Genomic DNA, 23,827 nt, shown 5'->3' on the forward strand with positions numbered 1-23,827 from the left:
TACTTTTGCCATGCAATACACACGCAATTTGGTATGAGTGGCCCAGATTTGATAGCATACCATACTACCTGCGCACCATAGATTTAGCCTATTAAATTTATGAACATGAAAAATGAAAAATAAGAAGAAAAAAAGTAATCAACTTAAAAAAGATTACGAAGCATGGAGAGGTGGTTTAACGCGGTAATGCCTTGACATACTTGCTGTTGCACTGTTTACAAAAAGGTTATTGGTCAAGCACCATTTTAATAAGTATTTCCTTTTTGCAAGAAAAGTTAAAGGTGTTTGACTTTGACAGTTTGACCCATCTTCCTCAACTCTAGTATCAGTACAGATCCGTCAACATTTTCAACGCCCTGTTGTGGTATGTTCGCTTCACATTTGTTCGAAACATTTTGGCTTCACATTTGTTCGAAACATATTTCTCTCCCACAATTATAATATATATTTTTTAAAATGGACAATGACAATGACTTCACATTTTGTAAGGTGAGCTCCTCTAGTTTTGTTTGTAATGAAATTACTATCGGCCCATTTATTTATTCATGCCAAGTAGTTTATTATTATTAGGTTGATTTGCCTTCCGATCAAGAAAGTTTGGAAGGACAGATTGTGCAAAACATGAGTGGTATAAGTATAACAGATAATAATTATACAAATCAGGCTGACACTTTGTTGTGGAAGGGTAAATCGTTAGAGAAAACTTCATTGTCTAAACAAGCAGTAGCACCACCTGATAAAGTTCGAGCTAAGGTGCCGTTTGAGAAAGGGTATAGCCAAATGGACTGGTTAAAGCTAACGCGCACTCATCCTGACCTTGCAGGTACTTCTCCAGAAAAATGATTTGTTATTTTATTTTATTTGGTATTCCAGATGACCTGTAGTTGTTGATTGATTGGTTTTCAGAGTGAAACAGAAAGTTACCTGTATTACTTTCTGTTATAGTATTACCGAATAGCCATCGGATTAAATAATAAAAACAATATGAAAAGGCCAAAGATCTGTTACAAGTAGATTTAAGGCTACTTATAAAGTTATAAACTACAGCCACAGCAGGGATTTTATAATTGCTATTTTTAGGTCATCATTGTACCTGTGTATTCCAGCTTTAACCAGTTAATGATTGCTACTCAAATAAAGTTACTTTGTTCAGGATTAAAGGGAGCATCAAGTAAAAGGCTTATTTCCATCGATGAAGTTAAACAACACAAAACAGAAGATTCTATCTGGACTGTTTTGAAAGGTCGTGTGTACAACATAACACCTTACATGAAATTTCATCCTGGAGGTATGAAATAAGTTTGCCTTTCTGTCTTATGCATCATCTAACATCCGTTTTTTTTATAGAGAGGGCCTTGATTTTTTTTTTTGGGAATCTCTTTATGGTGACATTCTCCACGTAATTCTTTAATATTGTTTTCTTTTAATCAGTGAAAGTGTGAAACTGTCATAGTGCCATTTCTTTTAGATATTGACAAACAGTAAGGGATTAGATAATCTGGAGATTTACTATAGCAGTCGTATGAAAAAAGACCGTCAATCGAATCCTTTCTGAAGTACTTGTATGTTGAGTCCCCAATCCATAGGGACATATATTTTTATTGCTAGCCTAGTGCTCTTGGACTTTCATTTGGTGATGCAATCTGTCACTCCACTGTTAACAGTTCTCCAGCATCCAAAGCTGGATGCCAGTGGTGCCAAAGCGTATCTGGAAACAGTCTTTGGTAGCCTATGTAGCCATGTCACTGATTAGCTTTTCACTTTGTATAAAAAACTCACAACCTTTATGACACTGGGTATGATACTTCGTTTCATGTTTGCTTCTCTAAATCCCTAGTTCGAACGGAGCTTCTCCCCTCCTTGGTACTATAAGGCTCAACTTAAATATGAGTAAGAGAAGCAACAAAACACAGAAGTTAACCAATGACTATGTATGTGTGTGCATGATGTGTTTTACTCAGAGATTATATGAGAAAGAGACAAACAGTTAATAGAGAGAATCATGCTGAAAGACAAAACGGCAAGTAACAAATTTCTTCTATGGCGGACTTGGGTTAACAAAATATAAGAAACAAGCAACAACAAGTTGAGTACATACACAATCTTCGCTTGGGGAATAGGTTGGTTAGGATATAATGTTGTAGGAAGGTCACCAAGATTATCTTAATTAGAAAGGTTCACCCATATGGAGCATCTTCAGTTGCCATTTTCTCTAGTCAATGCTGTCTCGTATAGATCTTGAACTCTACACATCTGCCAGTGCTACTACCATTGTCCAGGGTTGCCTTAACCGTAAGGTACGTTGGTCAGGAGCAGTGTCAGTGGTCATTTTTCTCTAGTTTGTGCTGCCTTGTACACATCTTGAGACTCTAACAGCTGTCAGTATCTGTATTAGTACTACTTTACTAGTATCAGAAACATCTAAAACAAGTCATGCTGGTAAGGAACATTGTAAGAGATCTTTCCAATTGAACCTTCCCCCTGACGAGAGTTAGGGTTGAGTAACTAAAGTGCAGGAGACTTGCAAAAGATGACGTTAAATATGTAATGTATTTTCAGGCAGTAGGCTAGTGAGATCAGTATCACTCTTTGTGGGAGAGCTTTACCTAAAAAGATGCACTCAAATGCTTTGTTATCCAAAATAGTGCTATTAGGTACCCACATAGTACACAGGTAAACACTTTCCGAAGATCATGGGAAAAATGATTACCTGGTTATAGAAATATATCTGACAGTAGCGTGAGGGGGATTGAATCCTATTAATTAATTAATTTAGGTAATGATTTTGATGTTTCATTCTATATCAAATTCTGTTCACAGAAGAAAGAAGGATGGATGGAATGATTTTTACCCTGTTATTGATTAGTAATTTAATATCTTCAAAAATACATCTATTACATCAAAGGACCAGGTGTCATCTTTCTTGGAATTGCTAAATGATGTTTTCATGGGTTTAATAGTGTTGATCACATGCATGTATATTTTTGCAAACTGAATCCCCTCTTGTGTCAGGTGTCGATATGCTAATGAAGGCGGCTGGCAAAGATTGCACATTGCTATTCAGTATCCTTTAATGGACTTGTTTATTTGTCATTGTTTTTTTTTAATCCTTGTACCACATATCACTCTAAACAAAAAATCAACCATATGAAACAAAACCTTGTATAGCAGTATCTCCGGTTTCGCTTTATGTCTGAAGAAATTTCTATATTAAAATGATGTTACTTGTATAACCATGAGTACTCTCTTGCTTTTGAGAGTTTGATTTGAAATTTGTATTATAATACTTTGTCTAAATTTTTGAAAATCTCAGAATGACAAAAGATCTTATAATACTTTGTCTAACTTGTATAACCATGAGTACGCTCTTATGCACCTAGACCTGTGGTCGATGCACCTAGTTCTGTGGTTGAAGATCTCAGTTCAGTGGCTTTGTACCATAATGATCCTAGTGTGACAGAAGCACCACAAGTTGTTAGTGAATGGATAGAGAGGGAACAGATTGTTGTCTTTCTAGAGTCACTGAAACAAATATTTCAGCTAGATTGTTAGAGAAGAAGTTGGTCCTACAGAATCTAGCAACAGGTGCTGTGTCTTGTGTCTTAGCTCACCGCAGGTGCCTGTGTAAACCGAGACAGCCACTTTTGTTAGTTCCGTTACGGTAAACTAGGCTTAAGGTTTAGTTAAGCAGTTTAGGGATAACCTCTTTCCGTTCTGTCCTTTCCGAATAGCCGGCTAAAAGAAAATCTGTCCATTACAGTTGATGGCACTTTGACTTCTAGTTCAGGTCTGTTCTAGTTCTTGGGCGGTCCAGCTGTAAGTTCATGGAAAGGAACCCAGAGAAAGACAGAGCGATGTTTCAAGCTTAGAGTGGCTTTGGTAAAATTCCACTCGCTCTTTCATTGTTCATGGCTTTGACCTTGACTCTTTTTGTATTAGCGGTGAAAGGCGCTGTTGTTAGATCACCGAAGGTGCCGGCAGAGCACTCGGGTAAGAAAAAGTTTCCTTTTCTGGTTTCGTTCAAGCGGCTTATGGCAATAAACCTCCTCCTTTTCTTTTGGCAAGTGCTGCTCAGTGGTTCTGTCCGAATGGGAAAATGCTTGAAAACGCTCTCAAAAGCTAAGGGAGTAGGAGCTTACCTCGTCTGATTATGTGCTGCTGGAACCTATGCTTTACAATAGGAAGGTGGATCAAATGCTCCTAGAAAGACAAGAATCGATGCAATCGAGTAGCTATGTCTAGTAAAACACTCCAACTCAGGGGAGAGGGTGATCCATCTACATATATAAAGAAAGCAAAAGTCACGAAGATACAGGCTGTTGGTAGATATATGCCGTGTCAAAACGACTGAGCTTGAGCCGCTGAGAGGCAACAAAATGTATAACTGAGTAAGTAAGAAGCAACTTTTTTAGAAGATCTCAGTTTGTTGCACCAGGCACCTCTTTATCTTTAGTAAAAACAATGGGGACTAGGTCTTTCTATAGCCTGTGACCAGCGCTTTCTTTATAGCATTATTATATGAACGTATCTCGCGCGCTTCGTCCCGCTGATCTTCTGGCTCTCGGGCGTGGGCTATGGGATGGTCTTCCTACATGAGCACCCCAAGCAAAGTTGGACGCATCGGTCAGTGTGCACCTCAAAAGGCTTGGTATAACTAGAAGCCGCAAGACTGCCTCCTCTATTGTCTTACCACCTGCTTAAGGTCATCAAAGCTTGGCACTTGTCTGGCCAATGCCATGCCTGCCAGGTCCTTCTTAAAAAGGTTAGCGAGTGGCCCTTATGAAAGTCACCCGATTAGAAGGAATTGACTGATGATGCCCTGTTATCCTGCACCTGCCCGCCATCCACTCTTAGCTTTACCCGCCAACCTTGGCTGCTGTTCTTTCTTCCTTAGGGTCTTTTATTACCCCCAACTCAGTGTGGGGGATTTCCCTTTTGAATGGAGACGCTAGGTTTTACTTTTCTTCTGAATGGAGACGAACGGGCTGATGTAGTAATTCTCCTCAAGCTCCTATGGGCTAGAAGTTTCAAAGTTTCCAACATTCCATGCTCCAGAAATGCCTCCTGTAGGAGAGGTATTTATTTCCATTTTATTTTGATATTTTAGATGAGGATTCGGGATTTCACTTAGTTAGGCGATAGGTAGTCAGGATTGCATAGTTCAACCATGTCGTTGTTAACTCAATGATCAGGGCCACATAGTGTGAAACGCACTTTGGTGAACCTTGCGCCTTCCCTTCCGTTCGTCATCTGACATAGAAACAATCCCCTCCTGGGATTCAAAAAAAACCAGAGCAACGATTTTCACTTGGCAAAGAAAAGGGTTTTTGTTCATTCCAGGCACGAGAACTGGTCGATATGTGGTCTTCAGTCACACTGGCAGGGAGGGGGAGCCAGGTGCCCGACCCTGGGAATACTCTGCCAGAGAGGAGGCCCCTGGGGGAAGGTTAGCTGAACACGCATTTCCAGTCTGGAATAACAACGGAAGCCCATTCGGAACTAAACCTTAGTTCGAAAGGCAGGACACGAGATTCACAACACCGAGCAGCGGATCAAGGATTGACATGCTCTCTTGTCAGGTAAAAAAAGATCGGGAAGTGGAGGTTGCGCGCTTGTGGAAAGAACACCAATAAAAGGGGAGCAGGGTCGAACTGCACTAGAACAATGAGTCTTCCCAAACCGGTATCGTAACTTCTAACCGCAAGCATCTCTACCGTCCCTCACACCGCCCTTACTCAGCTTGAAAAGCCTTATTCTACCAGATCCAAAGTTTGACTTTCAGTGAAATCTGGCAAACAAATAGACTTTGATGGTCTAGACCACCCACCGCTTTGTGAAGCAAGATTGGAGTTTCTCACTGGGAACTGAATCTTAAGTAGAGCTGCTGATGATATTAGGTCAAATTGCCTGTCAGCTCATTCATTCTCTTTTCCAGTGGAGTGCTACTCTCCCTTTGTAGGACTACCTAACGTTTTTTGTCGGTATGGCTCCATTCTTTGTATAGGGGCACCTAATGCCTCCCTTTTGCCTTTTCTTGGAAAGAAAGTCCGTCCCCCTGCCTTTACTCTAAAACCAGAATTGATTACCGAACCAACCCGAACCGAGCTGAGCCAACCACCTTGAAAGTGAGGATGGATTTTCCACTCTTCTGCGTATGGAAGAGCTTTTGTTCTGTCCGCTGCCTCAGCTGATGCTGCTTACTCAGGACCAGTGATTGATGATTCATCTTCCTCGGACAACTCTGAAACAGTTGATGCAGATGCACCTCTCTTATCATAAAAAACGAAAAAGAATTATCCGCCATACTCCATAGTGATCTTCTTTCGGGCTTTGTGGCGAATTTAGGTTAGCTCGTGCTTGCCCAACGGATTCCTTCCCCATCCTAGCCCTTGGCTGCTTCTGTTCTTCAAAATAATCCAATCCCTTTCCTGTCGCGCTTGGAGTTCTGAAAGGCAAAGAGGAGATTTGGGAAGAGATCCGGCCTTGGGCTGTCCTATAACATTCGGCTAAGCCAGGAGGCCGCGCCTAGCATTTAGATTGTGGTCTTTTCATTGGCATTGCCTATCAACTTTTCAACACAATCTGCCGGCGAACCATCAGTTTCAGAAGCATCTGTTACTGGGTCACCCGATGTCTCATTGTAAGATGTTGGTGAGTCTTAGACCCATTGGGGCCTAGGGCTTCCTCACAGCCTGAAACCCAACTCTGGTTGTGCTACTCCTTCCAAAATGGATTCCGTGGGGCAAAAAAGGGATCTCAGCCGCTCCGCGAGCAATGAGAGCAAATAGTAAGAATTTCATTTAGTCTCATTTGTATTTCTTACTGGAAAAAAGATTGAACTATTTTTATTCTATTTGTTCGAATTCTTTCACTATTTTTCTTTGTTGCAGCTACAACTATTTTAAGCAGAACTACGTCCGACTATTCTTTCTAACAAGAAACCAAAATTCCTATTTAGTTCTCGGGTTTAGCGGAAATGGCCACTTACCAAACACCTAGACAGCGAGCAGGACCGGTACCTTAGTTGTTGTACCCTGCGCAGGAGAAGGGTTAAAGTACCCATTCGGAGACGTTGTTGACCAATGCTACTATACAGTCGAGTGGTACTTTGATGGTGATAGGTTATGACCCTTATGTAAGCGGCTTTCTCAAAAGCATCTATCTGCCACGCTTGAGCCCACTTAGAAATTAGACCTAGGTGGCGACAGGCTCGATAGATATCTGCCTCTTTTTTCTCTCTGTGAAAAAGTGCATTTGGGAGAGTTGAGGATTTTGTATTAGGTTTGGGATCCACCCAGACTTTGCTTCCTTGCCTTTGAGCCTGCGATGATGACAGGCCCGTGCATGCCAGGTTACAGCTTGCCCTTAACCGTTTCCGAGGCTGAATTGGACTCCTTGAATCATTTGCATAGGATTGTGCTAGCTCCTTCCCAGGAGTGAAAGGCAGCGTTGCCTAGTCGCGTTCGGTCCTAAGATCCTACTATCCTTACTTATGAAGAAAGTGAGAAATCAATCGTTCAATAAAAACTCTTTTGCTTATCCTTATGAGTTTCTTTGTAATGTAAGAGGCATAGCAAATGAGAAATCTCAACAGAGATTGGCTAAGCTAATAAGGCAGTGGGATGCAGATATCATTTGACTTGCAGAACCTATGATCGATCCAACTGACATGCCAGTTTCATTCTTACAGTCCTTAGGGCTGAACACTCCAATTTTACACAATTGCAGCAGCAACAGGGTGCCTAATATATGGTTACTATGGATGCATGATCTACCAGCACCAACTCTACTGCAGATTTCAAATCAACAGCTAACAGTAGAAGTGCAAGGGGCTATCATAACTGTTGTACATGCTCACTCCTTGTATGTACAAAGAAGACACCTATGGACAGAACTCTAAACTCTTAATGCGCTCAGCTTGTCTTGGCTAGTAATGGGAGATTTCAATGCTTACTTAAGCATTTCAGAAAAGAAAGGGGGTCTCAAACCAACAAATGCAGCCATGAATGATTTCAGGGATGCAATTAGCAGTAACTTGTTAATTGAAGCTCCTTGCACTGGTTTTACATACTCCAGGTGGAACAAACAGCTCAGTTACAAGAAGATTATTGGTAAGCTAGATAGGGCTTTCTTCAATGCTGAATGGCTTGCTTTGAATCCTGGGTGGTCATACAAAACTTGTAATAGACTATGCTCAGATCACTCACCTTTACTAGGTGGACTCACTATTCCAAAACCGCGGAACTCTCCTTTCAAGTTCTTCAACATGTGGGCTACTCACCCAGAGTTCATGAAACTTGTTGAAGATAGTTGGAAGGTGCAAGTGGAAGGACACTCCATTTTTGTTCTTTCTCAGAAACTGAAGAGACTCAAAGGTCAACTGAAACAATGGAAGAAATTTGTATTTGGGAAGACACAGAATAGAAGAGGAAACCAGGAAGCTGGAGGACATACAATCTCAGTTTGAACAGAATAACAATGATGACAGTCTAGCTATGCAATTTGTGGACCAAGAGAATAGGCTAGAGTTATTGTTGCAGCAGGAGCAAATGTTCTGGAGGCAGAAATTTAGAACAAAGTGGGACAATGATAATGATAAAAGCACAAAAGACTTTCATGCACTTGTTAGTATGAGGAAAAGTAAGGGCCTCATCACAGAAATGAGGAACAATGATGGTGAGCTTTAAGAAGCTCAGGATGAGATTGGGAACCGCATAACTACTATTAAATAAACAGATCATATTTCCATGAATGGCTCTCTTTCATATCCTCACAAACATCACAAGACATGAAAAAACGGAAAAGCCTAACAGGCCAGACAGTAAGATAGACCAAGGTTTGGATTGCGGCTGAGCAGGCAAAGATTTTTGATTTGAGTCAATGCCTAAATACTAGGAGATTTGCAAGTCCAGTGTGACCTTATAGAAGGAAGTCATCTATTTGCGCTTGTCTTTCCCGCTCTGCGTAAGAAGTAAAAAAGTCCTCCTGCCTCTTCCTGTAATGATTGATTCCTTCTAGCCCTTTCTAAACTCCCCTCATCATATAGTGTATATTAAAGATCCAATAAGCGGTCCCATTACTCTTAATTACTACTTATCTTATAGATTCATTAACTTAATCCCTTAACACAGACCTGTTAGGTTGCTACTGACTTTTAGTTACTAGTCTCCCTCCCTGGATTCGCTAGCAGTAGTTCTTCCTTCTCGATAGCCTAACTATCTACCCTACCTACTCCAAGCAATAGAACTGGCAAAGAAAGCATTGGAATCAATGTGGCTCATCATTAATGACTTGCTTGGCTGACTCCTAAGAAGAGCAAGCCAATATCCTCATCTCATCCGCACCTATCTTCTTTCTATCTGACTCTATCCCTTGCTCTATTACCGAAGGGCATCCTATTCTATTTAAGGCAGTGGCTTATTCACTCAAACCTAATCGAAGGACGGGACTCCCTTGATTTCTATATCTCTTCCCTCCTCCCCTCCTGCGTAACAAACATTAGATCAACCATAACAATAACAAGCAAGCCGTAGGGCATAACATCACGCCAACCCCCCAACATAGAGGAATCCAGCAGTTGTATGAATTGCTTGAATTAGTTAAAGGAAACGAGGCTTCTGACCCTAGCCACTGGAGCATTTTGACTGCGAGGGAGGCATCGAAAGCATGACATTAGTCGGGTAGTTACTGCCGGAGAAAGGATTGGACTGGAAGTGAAGCAACTTGCCTCATCCACTCGATGCTAGATTAGATCACTTAGATCCGAGTACAGGAGCGACGTTCTTCCACCAGCAGTCACCTTCCTGTTGGTGTCAACTCAATGAACATGCAAGTTTCTTTTTTCAATAGTTAGGAAACGTAACTAATGTTGTTGTAACAACCACAGTCCACTCTCCTAACAGCATATCTGTTGTTGATATTGGTTTTCTCAACGTACATCTGTTTTTAATATCTGACAACCCGCAGACTTCCATCAGTAACATGCCTTCCCGTCCATCCACCAACCACTACCTTCATCACCAGAGACGTTCATAGGTAGCTTAGCTAGTCGGTTCAGTAGCAGTCGCAGGAGAAGTTGAGTTGGAAGCAAGAGTCCCGTCTATCCAGCAGAAGTTGTTGATTCTGTTGACCAAGATACAGGAGCAGTGTTGGGTACAGATGAAGCTGTTGAAATTGTCCCTACTCCTGCTTTGCTTCCACTGCACTATAGGGGAAAGCCCGGGGGGAAAACCCACCACTGTGGGAGTTGTTACCCCACTGGGATGGCCCACTATGGGAGAACCCCAACTAATAGGAACCTAGGAAGACCTGGTTGTTTCGTCGTTGGACCTGTCCGGCTAACGTTCATATGTCCTAATGCCCTAAGGTAGCCATCTCTCTGGCAGGATGTACTAGGGTAGCTGTCCCTTGTCCTAACCCCCCTATTGACGTAAAGGGCGGTAGTCGTCCCAAGAACTCATAATACCAAAGAGACCGTTCCTCTCTGGTACTCCCCCTCCACTCCCATCGGTACACCTTTGCGGCAACAATGCCACAGCAACATTGAATCCTAAAGTTGTGAGGAATCCCTTCTCTCAAAAATATCCTGCCGTTGATTCTTCGGATTCTTTCTAGTTGGAAGAGTCATGGTTGCTCCTTTCGAGTGGCTCTCGGGTGAACCTATTGCTTCAAGATAGGATTTGCTTAGCTTTCTTTCTTCCTTTTCTTACTTTGTGGTATCTTTCATAGTTGTTTAGCTAGTGTCATTTATCCTATATATGGAAATCGGGTAAAGCTGCTTGAATTGATTAGTTGAAAACTGGAATGAGGCGGTGTTTGTTCGATCCTAACAAGAAGATAGGAATGAGAACCAAAACATCTATATTCTGACTTATGAGAAAAGTAAGTGGCATATGTCCTGTAGTAAGTCAGCTAAGCCTGGTCTATGGGTCTAATCGAATAGAATAAGTTAAACTTTTCGGCTTTTGAGAAGTCAGCTAATTCAGTCCTGTAGTAGCTAAGCCGTTCCTGGTTTAGGAATAAAGTGAGTCTCTGCTTTCAGCATTCTAGAAGTCAGCTAAGATAAGAACAGAAGTGCGCTACTCTGTAGTAAGTCAGCTAAGCCAGGGTCTAATCGGACGGGTCTAAAGCTAAGCCGATCCCGGAATAGAAAATCTTACTTTGTTTCCTCAGGCTTTTCAGATCAGAATTAGTTCGCATCCTGTTTTCGATAAGTCAGCTAATCAAGTCCTGTAGCTATGCCAATCCAGGGTCTACTCGGACGAATCTACGGGTCTAGTCGGAATAGAATCTTGCATCCTGCTTTCGATTCGAGAAGTAAGTCAGCTAAGAAAGCAATGGGGAAGGGGGGTGACCTCTCACTTTCTATATTAGATTATGTCTTTCTTTGAGAACTCGTAACCGGTAAGGGCCATCCTGCTTTAGGTCAGTTACTTCAGTTGATGCAGTTCGCAATACAGATATTAGATAATCTGTTTTCTTCCGGTGCTATTCTGTATTAGAAGTTGAAACTGGAGTTTCGGAGGTAAACTACCCCAGGCTTGCAACAATGAGCTATTCTGTGCGTGCATATAGATTGATATTTCGTATCCGAAGTTTCTGGACTAGAGTGAAGTTCAAACTCAACTATATGAGGTTTCGCTTCGAAAAGAACGAGTAAGAAGCCTACTTTCGGGCAGAAGACAGAGCTGACTTTTCTAAGCAATTGCCTATCCGATACAAAGGAATCTACAGGATTAGCTGTTTCTTGTAGGCGAAAACACCTGTATAAGACTTTCTAGGTTAAACTAAACCTACCCCGGCATGGTTAAACATGTGATTCTCGCGATAGAAATGAAGTTTCGATAGAATCCTTTACTAGCAAAGCTGTAGCCGAAGAGAAATCCAGTTGTTAGTTCCAAAGGTAAATCCTGTAAGCTATGCTTTCGGTCAGCTACTTTCTTTATATACTATAAAGAAAGATGAGCAAAGGGTAGACTGAGCTAAGCGCTTATCCGAGATTTCTTCTTCGGAATCGGTTTTTGTTCTAGGCTAAAACGCCTGTTTTGGACTGGGCCCGGCTTAAAAGTCTGATTCTGTGCATATAGATTAAGATTTTGTATCCGCTGGACGTGAGTTCAGTTCGAAACTCTTGAGCTTCAGATTCCCCGGTATCCAAAGGGAAAGACTACTTTAGGATAGAATCCGAACTCGCAACCGGTATCCAAAGGGAAATCCTTACATGTAAGCTTCTATCTAAGGCGATCCTTGGGTCAGTGACTTGTCTTATACGGAAGAAAGTCTTATTCCGATTTTCTTGTATTAGAAGACAAAAGCGCATGAAACTAGAGTTTCGGAGACTTAACAGGTGAACTATCCTCTGCTTAAACATCTGTTTATTATTATAGAAATTGCGTATCCTATATGAAATAGTTACGGGATCCGCGGTAGCCAACCAAAGTCAAATCCGGCTTTCGGTAACTGCTCTTTTAGTTAGCTTAGCTAGTAGGCGTTGTAGCTAAACCAGAATTGAGTCCAGTTCTCGGGCCAAGACCTATCCTCTGCTTAAACTCTGTTTTTTTCACTATTAAGTAACCGAGTTTCAGAACGTGAGTTCAGTTATATACTCTATGAAGTTTCACTTACTGCTTACTTCGGAACAAGTTAAGTCTCATAAGCAAACTGAGGCAAACAACGCATAAGCCGAACTCTACTGGACTGGTTCTTCTTTCTTTTCTCGGTAAACAACCAGAAGTCAGCCTGCACAAGAGATGCGAATGATAAGTTGACTATATTTCTTCAGGATTTACTATTTTAGTAGGCGTAAAGCCTGTTTCGGACCCTTTCTAGACTACCCCGCTAGGTAAACCCAGGATTGGTTAAAAGTGTGATTAAGCCTATATAGAAATAGAGATCGCTGAACGAAATAGTAACGAGTTTCGGATTCCGATATCCCGGGTAAGACTGTCAGCTAGTAGGTGTTGGCAGCTGAATAAATACTAAATAGGTAAGTCGAACCTGCATTAGGATAGAAAATAGGGAAGTTTTGGGTATGAAAACATAGCTAATCAACAGGGATATGCATATCCCGGAAGTAGGCGAAAAGCCGGACTCTTGATGTAAACAGAAGAAAATGAACCAGATAAGCAAAGAGTTCAGAAAGAGAAATCTGAATCAACTACGCTAAAGAGTACCAATTACTGAATCAACTATGCTATTCAAGCAAAGCAAACAGTACCGATTCCCGGAGTTCTTCCAGTTTTCTTTTATTAGAAGAGAAATATGCGTGAAACACGAGTGAAAGTTTTTGAGTAAACACCTATGCTTAAACGAGCTATTCTGCGCATAGAGATTCGTGTTAACTAAACTATAAGACAGATCGGCTTACTTGATCAGGGAAGCGAGTCATTATCGGAATTAAGACAAGTAAGAAGCTTACTTCGGGACAAGAAGTGATGCCATGAAAGAACAAGAAGAGATTCAATCTGATAAGCCAGAAACAGTTCCGATCACTGAATCGGAATCAACTACGCGAGAAGAAAGAGTTCAGAAATCCGTTAAGCCAGAAACAGTTCCGATCACTGAATCTGGATTAGAAACTAAGCCTGAAACTGAATCGGAATTAGAAGCTAAGCCTGAAACAGTCCCTATTACTGCAGAATCCAAGGAAAGAGTTCTGCAACCTCAACCTATTCTATACAATCATAAGCCTAAGAAGAAGAGGAGAAAGAATAGAAGTGGGTAAAAAAGAAAGAGCAGATAGGTCCAGCAGAGAGATCGGGGAAAGGTTTACGAATCAATCAAACGAAACATAAAGATAAGCGTAAGATCTAGGTTGATGTGGTATAGATGAGCCCTAGGAGTAAACAGTTGTTGCTCGTTCCTTGGTTCCATTTGGTGGGTGGGTTGCGGGCAAACGAAAGAGACGTGTGGCTGAGGGAAGGTGAGGCATTGTGTCATCGAACGTTGAGTATGGATCGTAATTGAGCGAAACATCTGCTCATCGAAAAGTTGTCTTGAAGCGAAGGTCTTGACCTGGAAGGATTGAAGAGAGCTCTAGTAGATTGAGCTGTAGGTGCATAGACTTGGCTAGTGAAGCACAACCATTCATCTTTCCATTGAGAGTGCTACCCTAGAATAAGATGAGCGACCCCAGTGGCAACATTAGTCCCAAGGGTTTAGTCCCTTGACTAGTCAACGAAGTACAGATGTAGGCACATTCTTGCTTGATCATTTGCTCTCACTAGACCGCCCTAGAGTATGATACTGGTTCGCCATAGGTCCGAAGGGCTGTCTCATGTGCGCGATGGTTGGGCATGAATGGAGCTTGCCTGGTAGAAAGGAGAGTAACCTTTCGGGGAGTAGAGATCGAGCATAGAAATACCAGTGGATAAATGATTTTTTACATAAAATGAGTTAAAGGATAAAAAGCGGAACAGACGCTTCTCGCAAGCGCGTTTGGATTCACCAAGCACTCCCTTTAAGTGCTCTTTTTTGCGCCATACAGTAGCTAGTCTAGTACAGCATTAGATGGTTCTCCGCGGGGTCAGCCTTTGATTACAAGTATAGCTTAGCTCATAGCCCCCTACCAATGAGACAACGCGGTAAAGCGTGACTGTTCGGAAACCTCTAAGTGGGCGTTCCTACTTTACATCAGTAAATAAAAAGGCAAGGTAGAATAGCATCAGTCAAGCTCTCACAGCAGGAACGGTGCCGATTCTCATTCCTTAGAAGCCGGACCTGACAACTGTATTTGAGTCCATTCATTCCTCACTCTACTAACGCAGGGTAAGTGATTATTGATATCCAACTGCCTTGATCGACTGACTAGGAAATTTCATTGATAGCCTTTTTTGCAAACAAGCCTGCGTATCAATACATTTTCAAGGGGGGTTAGGTGGGTATTCACTTTTGGCATCTGCCTTCTCCTTTCGGAGGGTTTCAAGTTGCTGCAGAATCTGCCGATGCGCATTCTGCTGGTCTCCTCGGCTGGTTCAAGCCTTGGATGCTGATCGTGTGGGCAGAGATGAGATAAAGATACCCCACACTAGCTCCATTGCTCCTCGAAAGTAAAGAAAAAGAGAAAGTTTAAGAAGACTTTAGTTGCCAAAAAAGGGATCATTGTCAGTATAGGACGTTGGCAGAGTAATTGAAAAGAAATCCAATCAAAGGGTTCCACGGAAGCATTAGTAAACCGAATTGCTGCATCTACTATGTAGGCGATTTCTGATTTCTTAGCTTAGAAATGGCATGCTCACAAGGCTCCGTTGCTGGTGGTGGATTGGCCTATTTTGTTCGTGTACCTATTTCAATCTTTTGAGAAATGAAAAGACCCGGCCCGTGCAAGATGAGATTGAAAAGAGATCACGATCAGAAGCAAATCAAGATCAGAACTGTGGTTGTACTGAGATCCAAGTCTGGGACCATGCGTCCCAAGTCCGGTACCAAACTAGTAAGAGTACAGACGTCTGCATTGTATTTCATAAAAATCTCGGTTGGCAGGGTGCCAGCTTGTGAGAAAGATAGCTACCGAGAGAAAAGAAAATTCTCATTTGAGAACTCTGTCCGGTACAGCTTTCAAAGGGCTTCTTTCTCGAAAACTTCACCTGCCTCTTGTTCATAAGGCAGGGTCCTCAACCCCGATTCTACTTTCTGAATGGCTCTGAATAGCTAAGGATCTTGATCCCAGTATATCCTCTCTGTCGTTCGCTAATTTGATGATAGGCCAGACTCGGCCAGGTTCGCTTCTGGAGAATGAGAAGATTCATCATCTCCAAAATTGCACAGGAGAAAGATTAAGAGAAAGAGAAAGAGGGTTACCAAGATAAGGGAAAGACTCCGCATCTTTCACGGAGAATTCAACGTAACCAGAATGCTCGGAGATATGTTCCATTCTTTTTAGAACCATTTCTCTTCCTTAGCACAAGCACTAAGTGATAAGCGATAATAATACCAGCATCCATGCATAACGAATTAGGTTGTAGGGTCCTCGAAGCCAGCCCGCCAAAGGGCTAAGTTGAGCTATTCCTCTGGGGATCGTAGATAGATATAGTATCACACGATTCTTTCATCTTCTGTTCACATTCATATTCATTCTAGGTGGAAAATCGTCTACTTTAGAAGGCTAAGCTAAGACTTTCCTCTTTGTGAGGAATTCCTCCCAGGTTGTCCGCTTTATCGTGGTCACTCTCACTCTAAGTCCGAATGCAGGACATCTTATTCACGAATTCTTCACGAACCCCTTTTCTAAGAGAATCGGTTTTGTACCCTAAAAGGTGAGGTGGTTCCATCCTGCATACTATCTTATAGAGGAATTCATTGGTTCATCTCCTGGTTCTACCTCTTGATTACCTACCCAATGGGGATGGGACATAGGCACTGTTCTCTTCACCCAGGGCTTTCTTTCTTTCGTTTGTGTCTATCTATCTATCTATCTATCTATCTATTATTAAGTCTTTTCCTATCCTCCACCCCCTTAGACATAGACAGGCATTCCGCTATCCCGATTGTCTTACTGATTCTCTTCGCAAAGAAGAAGAAATAACTTTCCCTAAAGAGTGAGTCTTTGTATGGGTACAAGGATGGATTGTTCTTTGCCCGAGGGAACTCTCAAGAGAAGGAGGAGCAGCACATATTATTGCAAACCAGTTCTATTAGAAAATGAGTTCTTTCCGAAAAAAGACCTGCGTACTATCTGATAGAGGCAGTCAGTGGGGAATCTCGTTGTTATGACTGTTGATTGCCTACCAACCAGAGTCTGAGTAAATAGAATGGTCCCGTTAATCCCGAAACGAAAGTCGAAGGAACCGCGGTAACCTGCCAAATAAAGAAAGATAAAGAAAATCAAAGGGGTCACGCCTTCAAGCCCGTTAACCTAACTCCAAATCGCCATTCCACGAGGTAAGCCCGCTAACCCCGAAAGTCATTGTCTCCTGGTTCGTTCTTCCTGTGGATTCCCTACCCATCTAAGTAAATAAGGGTTATCGAACCACGTCTCTCCCACCATTGAGGTAAGCGCGGCTATCCCGATCTGGCTTTTCGAGCTAACCATTCAAAGATTTCCCTCGGGTTTCCGCTTCATTCAAGTCTTAATTCAAGTAAGGACAAGTCCTTATCATCCTGATTGAGACGGGCCTGCCTCGCTCTTGGTCAAAGACTCTCGTGCTCTCTTTTCTGCGTCTGTCTACAAGCGGGAGGTGTTAATGAAAATGTTCAAGTAAAATAGCCATCAAATGCGAATTGATGTTGAGATGAAGTCCTTACAGAGGTACTTCTATTCAAGGCCGAAAGTTTCGGGATTTGAAGATATTTCGGACTCTCCCAAAACCGATATATATCGGAAAAATAAAAAAATCGAATCGATATATCGTTTTTGCCCATTTTAGTGATAATATTCAAAAAAATTGAAAAATCGAGATATATCGGAAATATTGCCGATAACGATATATCGGGATATATTGGTCAACAGTCAACAAAATTGGTCAAAAGTCAAACTGTCCAACCAAGTCAAACGATATATATCAAATATATTGGAATACATCGCCAATATATATTTTTATATTGGTTTTACCGATATATATCAGTTTAAAATTAATTTAATTTTCGAGTCGATATTTCGAATGTTTTGAAGTTGGTAGGCTGAAAAAACGATAAATATCGGCAAAAAATCAATTTTTCGACCGATATTTTTGGCCCTGCTTCTATTATCAGATGAGGCAGAACCAGAACCTGAAGATCAACCAAGGACTGACTGCGGGAGCAAGGATTGGAGACTGCATGACTTGATTCCTCTTCTTCCACTGAGTGCTCTGGGGATAGAAAGCAGGTTGTCGGCAAGCGTGACGAGAGGGCAGAGTTCCTTTGTGAAATGGCATACAGACACTTGTCTACGAAATCGGGTCCGACAAACAACGGGTAAATGGAGAGGTTTGCCCTCAATGGAGGGACGTGGACTTCTGCTTTATAAGAGAAGAAAGCACAAAGAATCTTGGCAGAGTGAACCAGGTGCCCTGAATAGGAAGAAATAAAGACTGCAGGAGCGAGCTTAGGGATCAGAAGGGGAGCAGAAGATTAGGCGACAAAACCTTGTTCACAGAATGAACCACTATAGAATACTCTTTCCCTCGTGGAAAGAGCCATTATTCGACACTGACACAAAAAAAGACAGGCAAATGCACATAATTCCTTATTTTCTTGGGCAAGCAAGAGAATGAGGAGGTTACTGGAATCCATTTCGAGCCGGGGTAAGGTAACTATGAAATTGTAGTTTGCGCTGCTAAACCATCTGACAACCACCCTCACTAATGTCGGGATAACTGGGGCAGAGATAGGATATCAGTAAGACAAGAGGACTGACCGGTAGGAAGAATTTCACGACTGACTTCGTGGAAAGTAGTCTACTCTCTCTGGCTCGAGGACAGATCGCAGAGTCCAGCTTCTGACTATCGTACACGGCCCCCTCTGGATCTGGCTATTCGGGGTACTTGTTAAAAGATTCCATCTTTCTTCTTTGCTTTCTTAATTCATGGCGTGCTTGCCTATCTAGTATGTGAGTGAGTCAGTCCCCCCCGCCTGGTTGTCCTGTTTATCGGGGTCAGTCTGCAAAGATTAACTCTTTCCCCTTCCTTTCTTTGAAGAAGTCATTGGGTCCAGCCTCTTGATTGCCTACAAAATAAAAATGGGGACGAACTCCAGACCAGGCCTTTCCTTCTATCCCCTGTGCCTCTCATTAGAAATTCTTAAACCTCGAAGCCCGCAAAGCCCGATCTTTCTTTCCTGGGTCACTCTGGTTATATTGAGATTACCCTGTGCTTTCTTCTTAATTAATGGCAGGACTGTGCCCCGGGCTTCCCTCTCCTTGTATCTGGGCTGCTAGTAGGGCAGGGAATCGGGTCGGGTTTGACCTGAACCGAATAGTTTGGGTTCGGGTCGATTTTTATATCCGTTTACTTATTCGGGTCTGTCGGATTCGGATTCGGGTTCAGATATTATGAAACTATTCGGATTCGGATTCGGATATAGCCATATCCGACCCGATCCCTGCCCTAGCTGCTAGGCAGTTCTGAGCTCCGCAGTCGTGGATTCCTTCCGACTGGGCTAAGTTCTTCCCTCTGGAATATGAGCTCTACTATGAGCTAAAAGCAGTTCGCTCCTCCTTCTGCCATGCAAAAATAGAGTCATTCCACTTCTCGTAGCTAGAGCTAGGATGTATAATGGTTGTGGGCATCCGGTCTCGAGAAGAGAGGGGACCCTTAATGGGACTTCTATCTCTCTAAGCGAGTTTGCTTCCCCAGCCTAAAGGAAAGAGCAGCTACCTATCAACATCTTAGTCCACAACTAATTGTGTAAGAGACTAGGTCCCTCCCTCCGAGCTAAAAAGAATGATGAAACCTTCGTCCAGGCCTAACTGGAGTGAGTCCTCTTCTAGGTATCCCGGTAGTTTGCTAGCAATCTGAGTAAATAAGGGTCCTGTTAACCTTGAAATGAAAGTCGGTAGAAGGAACCCCGCTAACTCTGAGAAGGTATGCTGCCCCGGTAAACCCGAGTTAGTCTGGTAAGCCCGATCGGGATGATAAAGGTGGACTTGTCCTGCCATTAATTAAGAAGAAAACCCGAGGCTGGAGGTCACTAGAATTCCGAACCACCTATCCTAGTAAATAACAACTTTTTGTTTTATCGAATCGCTTGCTAATTGCTATCAGAGTAGGTTGGCATAATGGAAAGTAGGGATATTGATCAGGAAGGGTAAAGGCTATATCAGAGAGGGGCGCTATTTCGTCTCTAATGGACCATGTAGGAATAGGCTTGGAGAGGGGTGAGCTTAAAAAGAAAGGAATTTTCTCATAAAGCTTTCTGTTGCACTTGTCTTTGCTTGTCTTTTTTCATTCTTAAAATAAACTATCCGCATTCAGTCTCTCAATTGAGATATACGACATTTCCTCTAACCTTTGGTAATGTAAGCTAATCCAATGATGGAACTACGGAATCTATAACATGTTTACCCAACCTCTGCCCTTTAGATAATGCATCCGATGGAAGAAGACTAGCTTTCGTTAGGGAATTTCTCATCACAGAAGGAACAAAGTAGCTTGATCGAAGATAAGAGAGAGGAGAAACCCATACGGGATGATATGATAGTACTTTATAGCACAGTTTACCTGTCATTGATAGGGGCCTGGTATTATGAGCAAGTAAACAACTACCTTGATTTCAAAGCGCAATCACTGTTCAAAGAATATCAATGCGGCGGGAGTATAACTATGGCATTAATAATTAGAATTCGGAAACCTTTGTCAATCAAGTCTGCTTCTCTCGAAAAAAGCTTAGCCATTGTAGAGCGGTCGACCTAAACGAGAATGGATACAGCACGAGAGACGATACGAATGAGTTATAAGCGCGGTTGGGGGTCCCATCCCTTTTGCAGGTAATGGTTTTTTCCGGTTGTTTGTTCCTTGGTCGAAACATCGGGCACCGACTCATTGAAATAGCAAAACTTTTATGTAGGATATATGTGCACCAGAACTACTATACTTTTTGGAGGGGCTCATCAAGCGCTTTCTCCAACTTGCTCGCGGGTTGGCCCAATTTATTCTTATATATATTCCTCAACAGGTACTTGATCGTCATTATGTGAGAATCCCCATTCTTTTGAAACGGAGTCTAACTCTCCCTCGAGTTCACTTCCATTAAAGATACCGAACCAAGTCTCTACTAAAGTGAAATCCGCCCCTTTTAATTCATAAGAATAAGGATGAGCAGAGCGAAGTCGTGCTGTCAATGGATTTCCTTTTGCTAGAAAAGCAGGATGGGGGCTGTAGAATGCCTTTCGCTGTCTGAGGAAAACGTGAAGAATTGCCATTTTATGAGCTTGCAAGGCCCGTTGAAGTCCCCGAGGATAACCGTTTGCTATTGCTATAAGGGCTGCTCGCCTTATACGGCTTGGTTCCGCTTATCGCCTCCTATGGTTATGGTACGCAGCAAAGATGAATACAGTTCTGGGACTCTGCCTATTGGTAGTGGAATGAGTAAGGTTGCAGCTACCCCGTCCTTTATAAAGATATGCCCGCCCCCTCTCTTAACTCTATCATTTCATCGATTAGCCTGTGTTACGCGTCTCAGTTACAATCCTAATTGCCCGATTGAGGATTCAACTGCGCCAAGAGAGGCTACATCAGCATTTTATGATCCGGTCCATTCTATGAACATTTACTGACTACGCGCAAGAAGACAAGCAAGGCCACCCGGACCAAACCACACTAAAATAGAATAGACTCGCTATTAACTAGACTATACTTACGTACCGGGGCACTCACTCCTACTACATCTCCATGATCAAGGACAACGAATCCTTATTAGAAGCGAGCGGAACAAAATAACTAAACTACACACATACAACTGGCTTGCAGTGCCAATTGCACAGTCTTATACGGGGTGGATTATCTGCGTTTCCAATCTTGTGCATTCACCGGCTGTTACCACTTTCGGTGGCATCTCCAAGGAATGTTTCTGTGCTTAGGAGTCGGTTTCTGCAATACCTTCCTGAGAGCCAGAAGTTGTCTTGCAACATCCATCTTATATGACTCCCTTACGAGTGCTCACAAATCCCACACGCATTCTGGGGAGACTTCCTTGAACGGGTCGCCAAGTCCTTCAACAATCCCCTTATTCCGGTCTTGATCGGAGATAACTACACTACATGAGAGAAAGACCTAGCCTGCCTATCAAACCAAGCAACCTAGCTGCCATCATTGGCCATTTCTCTGATCCGTATAAACATTGGGCCAGGAAATAGTGGACTAAGGCTTGGTTTCCATTTTTCAGGTTTCGGCGGGTAGATTGAATCTTTTGCTTATCATTCAAGTAGCTCCAGTTGCCGGTAGGCTCACCTCCCTACCAATGATCGGGAATAGTGGGCAGGATCTTGTTTACCAAGAGACCAATAGTAAACAGGGCAACCTGCATCTTCCACAAGGACTTTCTGATTAGGTTGAATGCCATCTGCTTTCCTAAAAGCAAGCACTGAGACAAGAAATGCTGACAGAAGGGAATGGATAAGGACTTCCGTTCATAACGGAACAGAGGGTAAGGCTCTTTTGCATATCTCTCATCTTCAAAGAAAGAAGGGGCACAAATCTGGTAAACAATTTTAGGAGTCGCTCCTTCATCCGGATTGGAAGATGCCATCTTATCTGCTAATTTCAGCCTTACGCCTGGAAAAACCCTCGCTGGCGGTCAATCACAATCAGGTTAATCGCTCTCGCCAAGTGCCAAAATGGCTAGTTGCCTTTCAAAGCCCGTATTCTGTGCATCTTTCGCTGAGAAGGAATTGGAAGAGACAACAACGGATATTCCCCTAACTGCGCATTCTTCCTTGTAGCTTGCCCTAGTGGAAATGGGCAATCAGTCCCTTGCTTCAGGAAAGACTAGAATGCCAATTGAAATGGTGAGACACTTTCAAGAAAGCCAGTCTTTTTGACATCAATCATCAAAAGGGACTCTGTAACAGCTGCTTCTGATTCTATTCCTGAAAAGAGCGCTAATGCCGCAACAGCTTCTGCATATTGGCTAAGCTAAAAATGTCTCTCTTAACAGGCCCAAGGTGCCTAGCGTTCATAGGAAAGGTTGTCAAGACAGTCAGAAATAGCTGCAGGTGCCAAGGCAGGCTACTAGAGAGGCATATTCTATGCCATTTCCCTATTTGAGATAGAAGAATAGGCATGAATAGACAAAGTAAGCAATAAAGACGCGGGAACCTTCCACCTTTCCTGCTTGCCCTTGTTAATGCCTTGCGATTTGCCTTCCTTCCCTAGTTTAGATAGACCCACACACATGAGGCTAGCTTCCTTGCTAGCACATTCATCTCTATAAGGGATTAGTGCTCCGATTGCGCCTTAGGACTGATAGGTAACCCTTACTCTTCCAATGAAGGTGGGTAGGGCTTTTCTTTTGTTTAGGATTGGCAAGAGGATGGCTGCCTCGGCCTCAAAGCTGTTAGAGAATGCGCTCTTATCAATACAGGGACACGAGAGGAATTCCTTGAAGGCAATACATGGATAATCTGCAATTTCTAGTTTAATACGTAGTAATTGCTCTATTGAAAATTTGTATTAACAATTTTGTCGAGGTTTTGCCAAATGCTCGGCATGATTATCCATGAATTGTCTGCAGTAAGAACATATTCTCTAGGAACGTTTTGAGAAAAACTCTTTAGTGATATCTATCTTTAGCTATTTGTATTTACACATTACATTTTCGTAAAATCCTATCATAGCCATACTTATTTGCCATTAGTACATTTGATGAGAAAAAAATGAATTAGTTGCTTCGTGTGATCCTTAAATCATGACAGATAAGTACCATGCTTGGGTGAATGATGAATTCTTACTGGAAAAGTGCTTGGTGGGCACTTTAGACGAGAGCCGATGAAGAACTTTTGCAGCTATCATCAAATCATTTTCTCTTCATTCTGATTGTACTGGACAGGTGCACTTAGCAGAGTGGTAAATCTTATTCAAATGATTTATTTGCTTTATGCAACATGTGTACGTTTGGAATGACCATATCAATATATCCTTCGAGACGTGTAAGCTTTTTGTCCAAATTGTACCGTTTTGATTACACATTCAAACATACAATTTAGGAATCGCAATATGCTGTTTTTGTCTCATAGATTAGACGTGTATCAGCAATTCACAATAATGTTTGATCTATATCGAATAAACAAAATAAATAATGCTAGGAATGTTTTATCTCTATATTGCTGAAAATTGTGAATTAACTTTTAATGAATAGGATTGTACGATTATGGTGAACCCATAATTGTATATAAAATGAGAAGTTTTAGACTTGA

At 42.2% G+C, this 23,827-nt stretch overlaps 1 protein-coding gene and 1 long non-coding RNA gene across 7 annotated transcripts; both read left to right on the forward strand.

The window, feature by feature from the left end:
• Positions 1–171: 171 nt before the first annotated feature.
• Positions 172–23,732, forward strand: LOC147496498 (cytochrome b5 domain-containing protein RLF-like). 6 transcript variants are annotated; one of them, XM_086559491.1, is made up of 5 exons: positions 172–489; positions 664–823; positions 1,154–1,243; positions 3,013–3,063; positions 23,327–23,732. In XM_086559491.1, exons 1-5 carry the CDS (start codon positions 457–459, stop codon positions 23,401–23,403), a joined length of 411 nt encoding a protein of 136 aa, XP_086415617.1. In that variant the 5' UTR covers positions 172–456; the 3' UTR covers positions 23,404–23,732. The 6 variants fall into 6 exon arrangements, with proteins under 6 accessions (XP_086415617.1, XP_086415615.1, XP_086415614.1 ...); XM_086559489.1 differs by having other exon boundaries at positions 181–489; positions 1,154–1,288; XM_086559488.1 differs by having other exon boundaries at positions 185–364; positions 571–823; positions 1,154–1,288.
• Positions 3,070–22,959, forward strand: LOC147496499 (uncharacterized). Its single transcript, XR_015194805.1, has 2 exons — positions 3,070–3,990; positions 4,066–22,959. It is a non-coding gene; the product is annotated as an uncharacterized LOC147496499 (long non-coding RNA).
• Positions 23,733–23,827: the final 95 nt, after the last annotated feature.

Source organism: Coptis chinensis, chromosome 5, assembly GCF_015680905.1.
Source record: "Coptis chinensis isolate HL-2020 chromosome 5, ASM1568090v1, whole genome shotgun sequence".
In the NCBI taxonomy this organism is placed as follows: Eukaryota; Viridiplantae; Streptophyta; class Magnoliopsida; order Ranunculales; family Ranunculaceae; genus Coptis; species Coptis chinensis.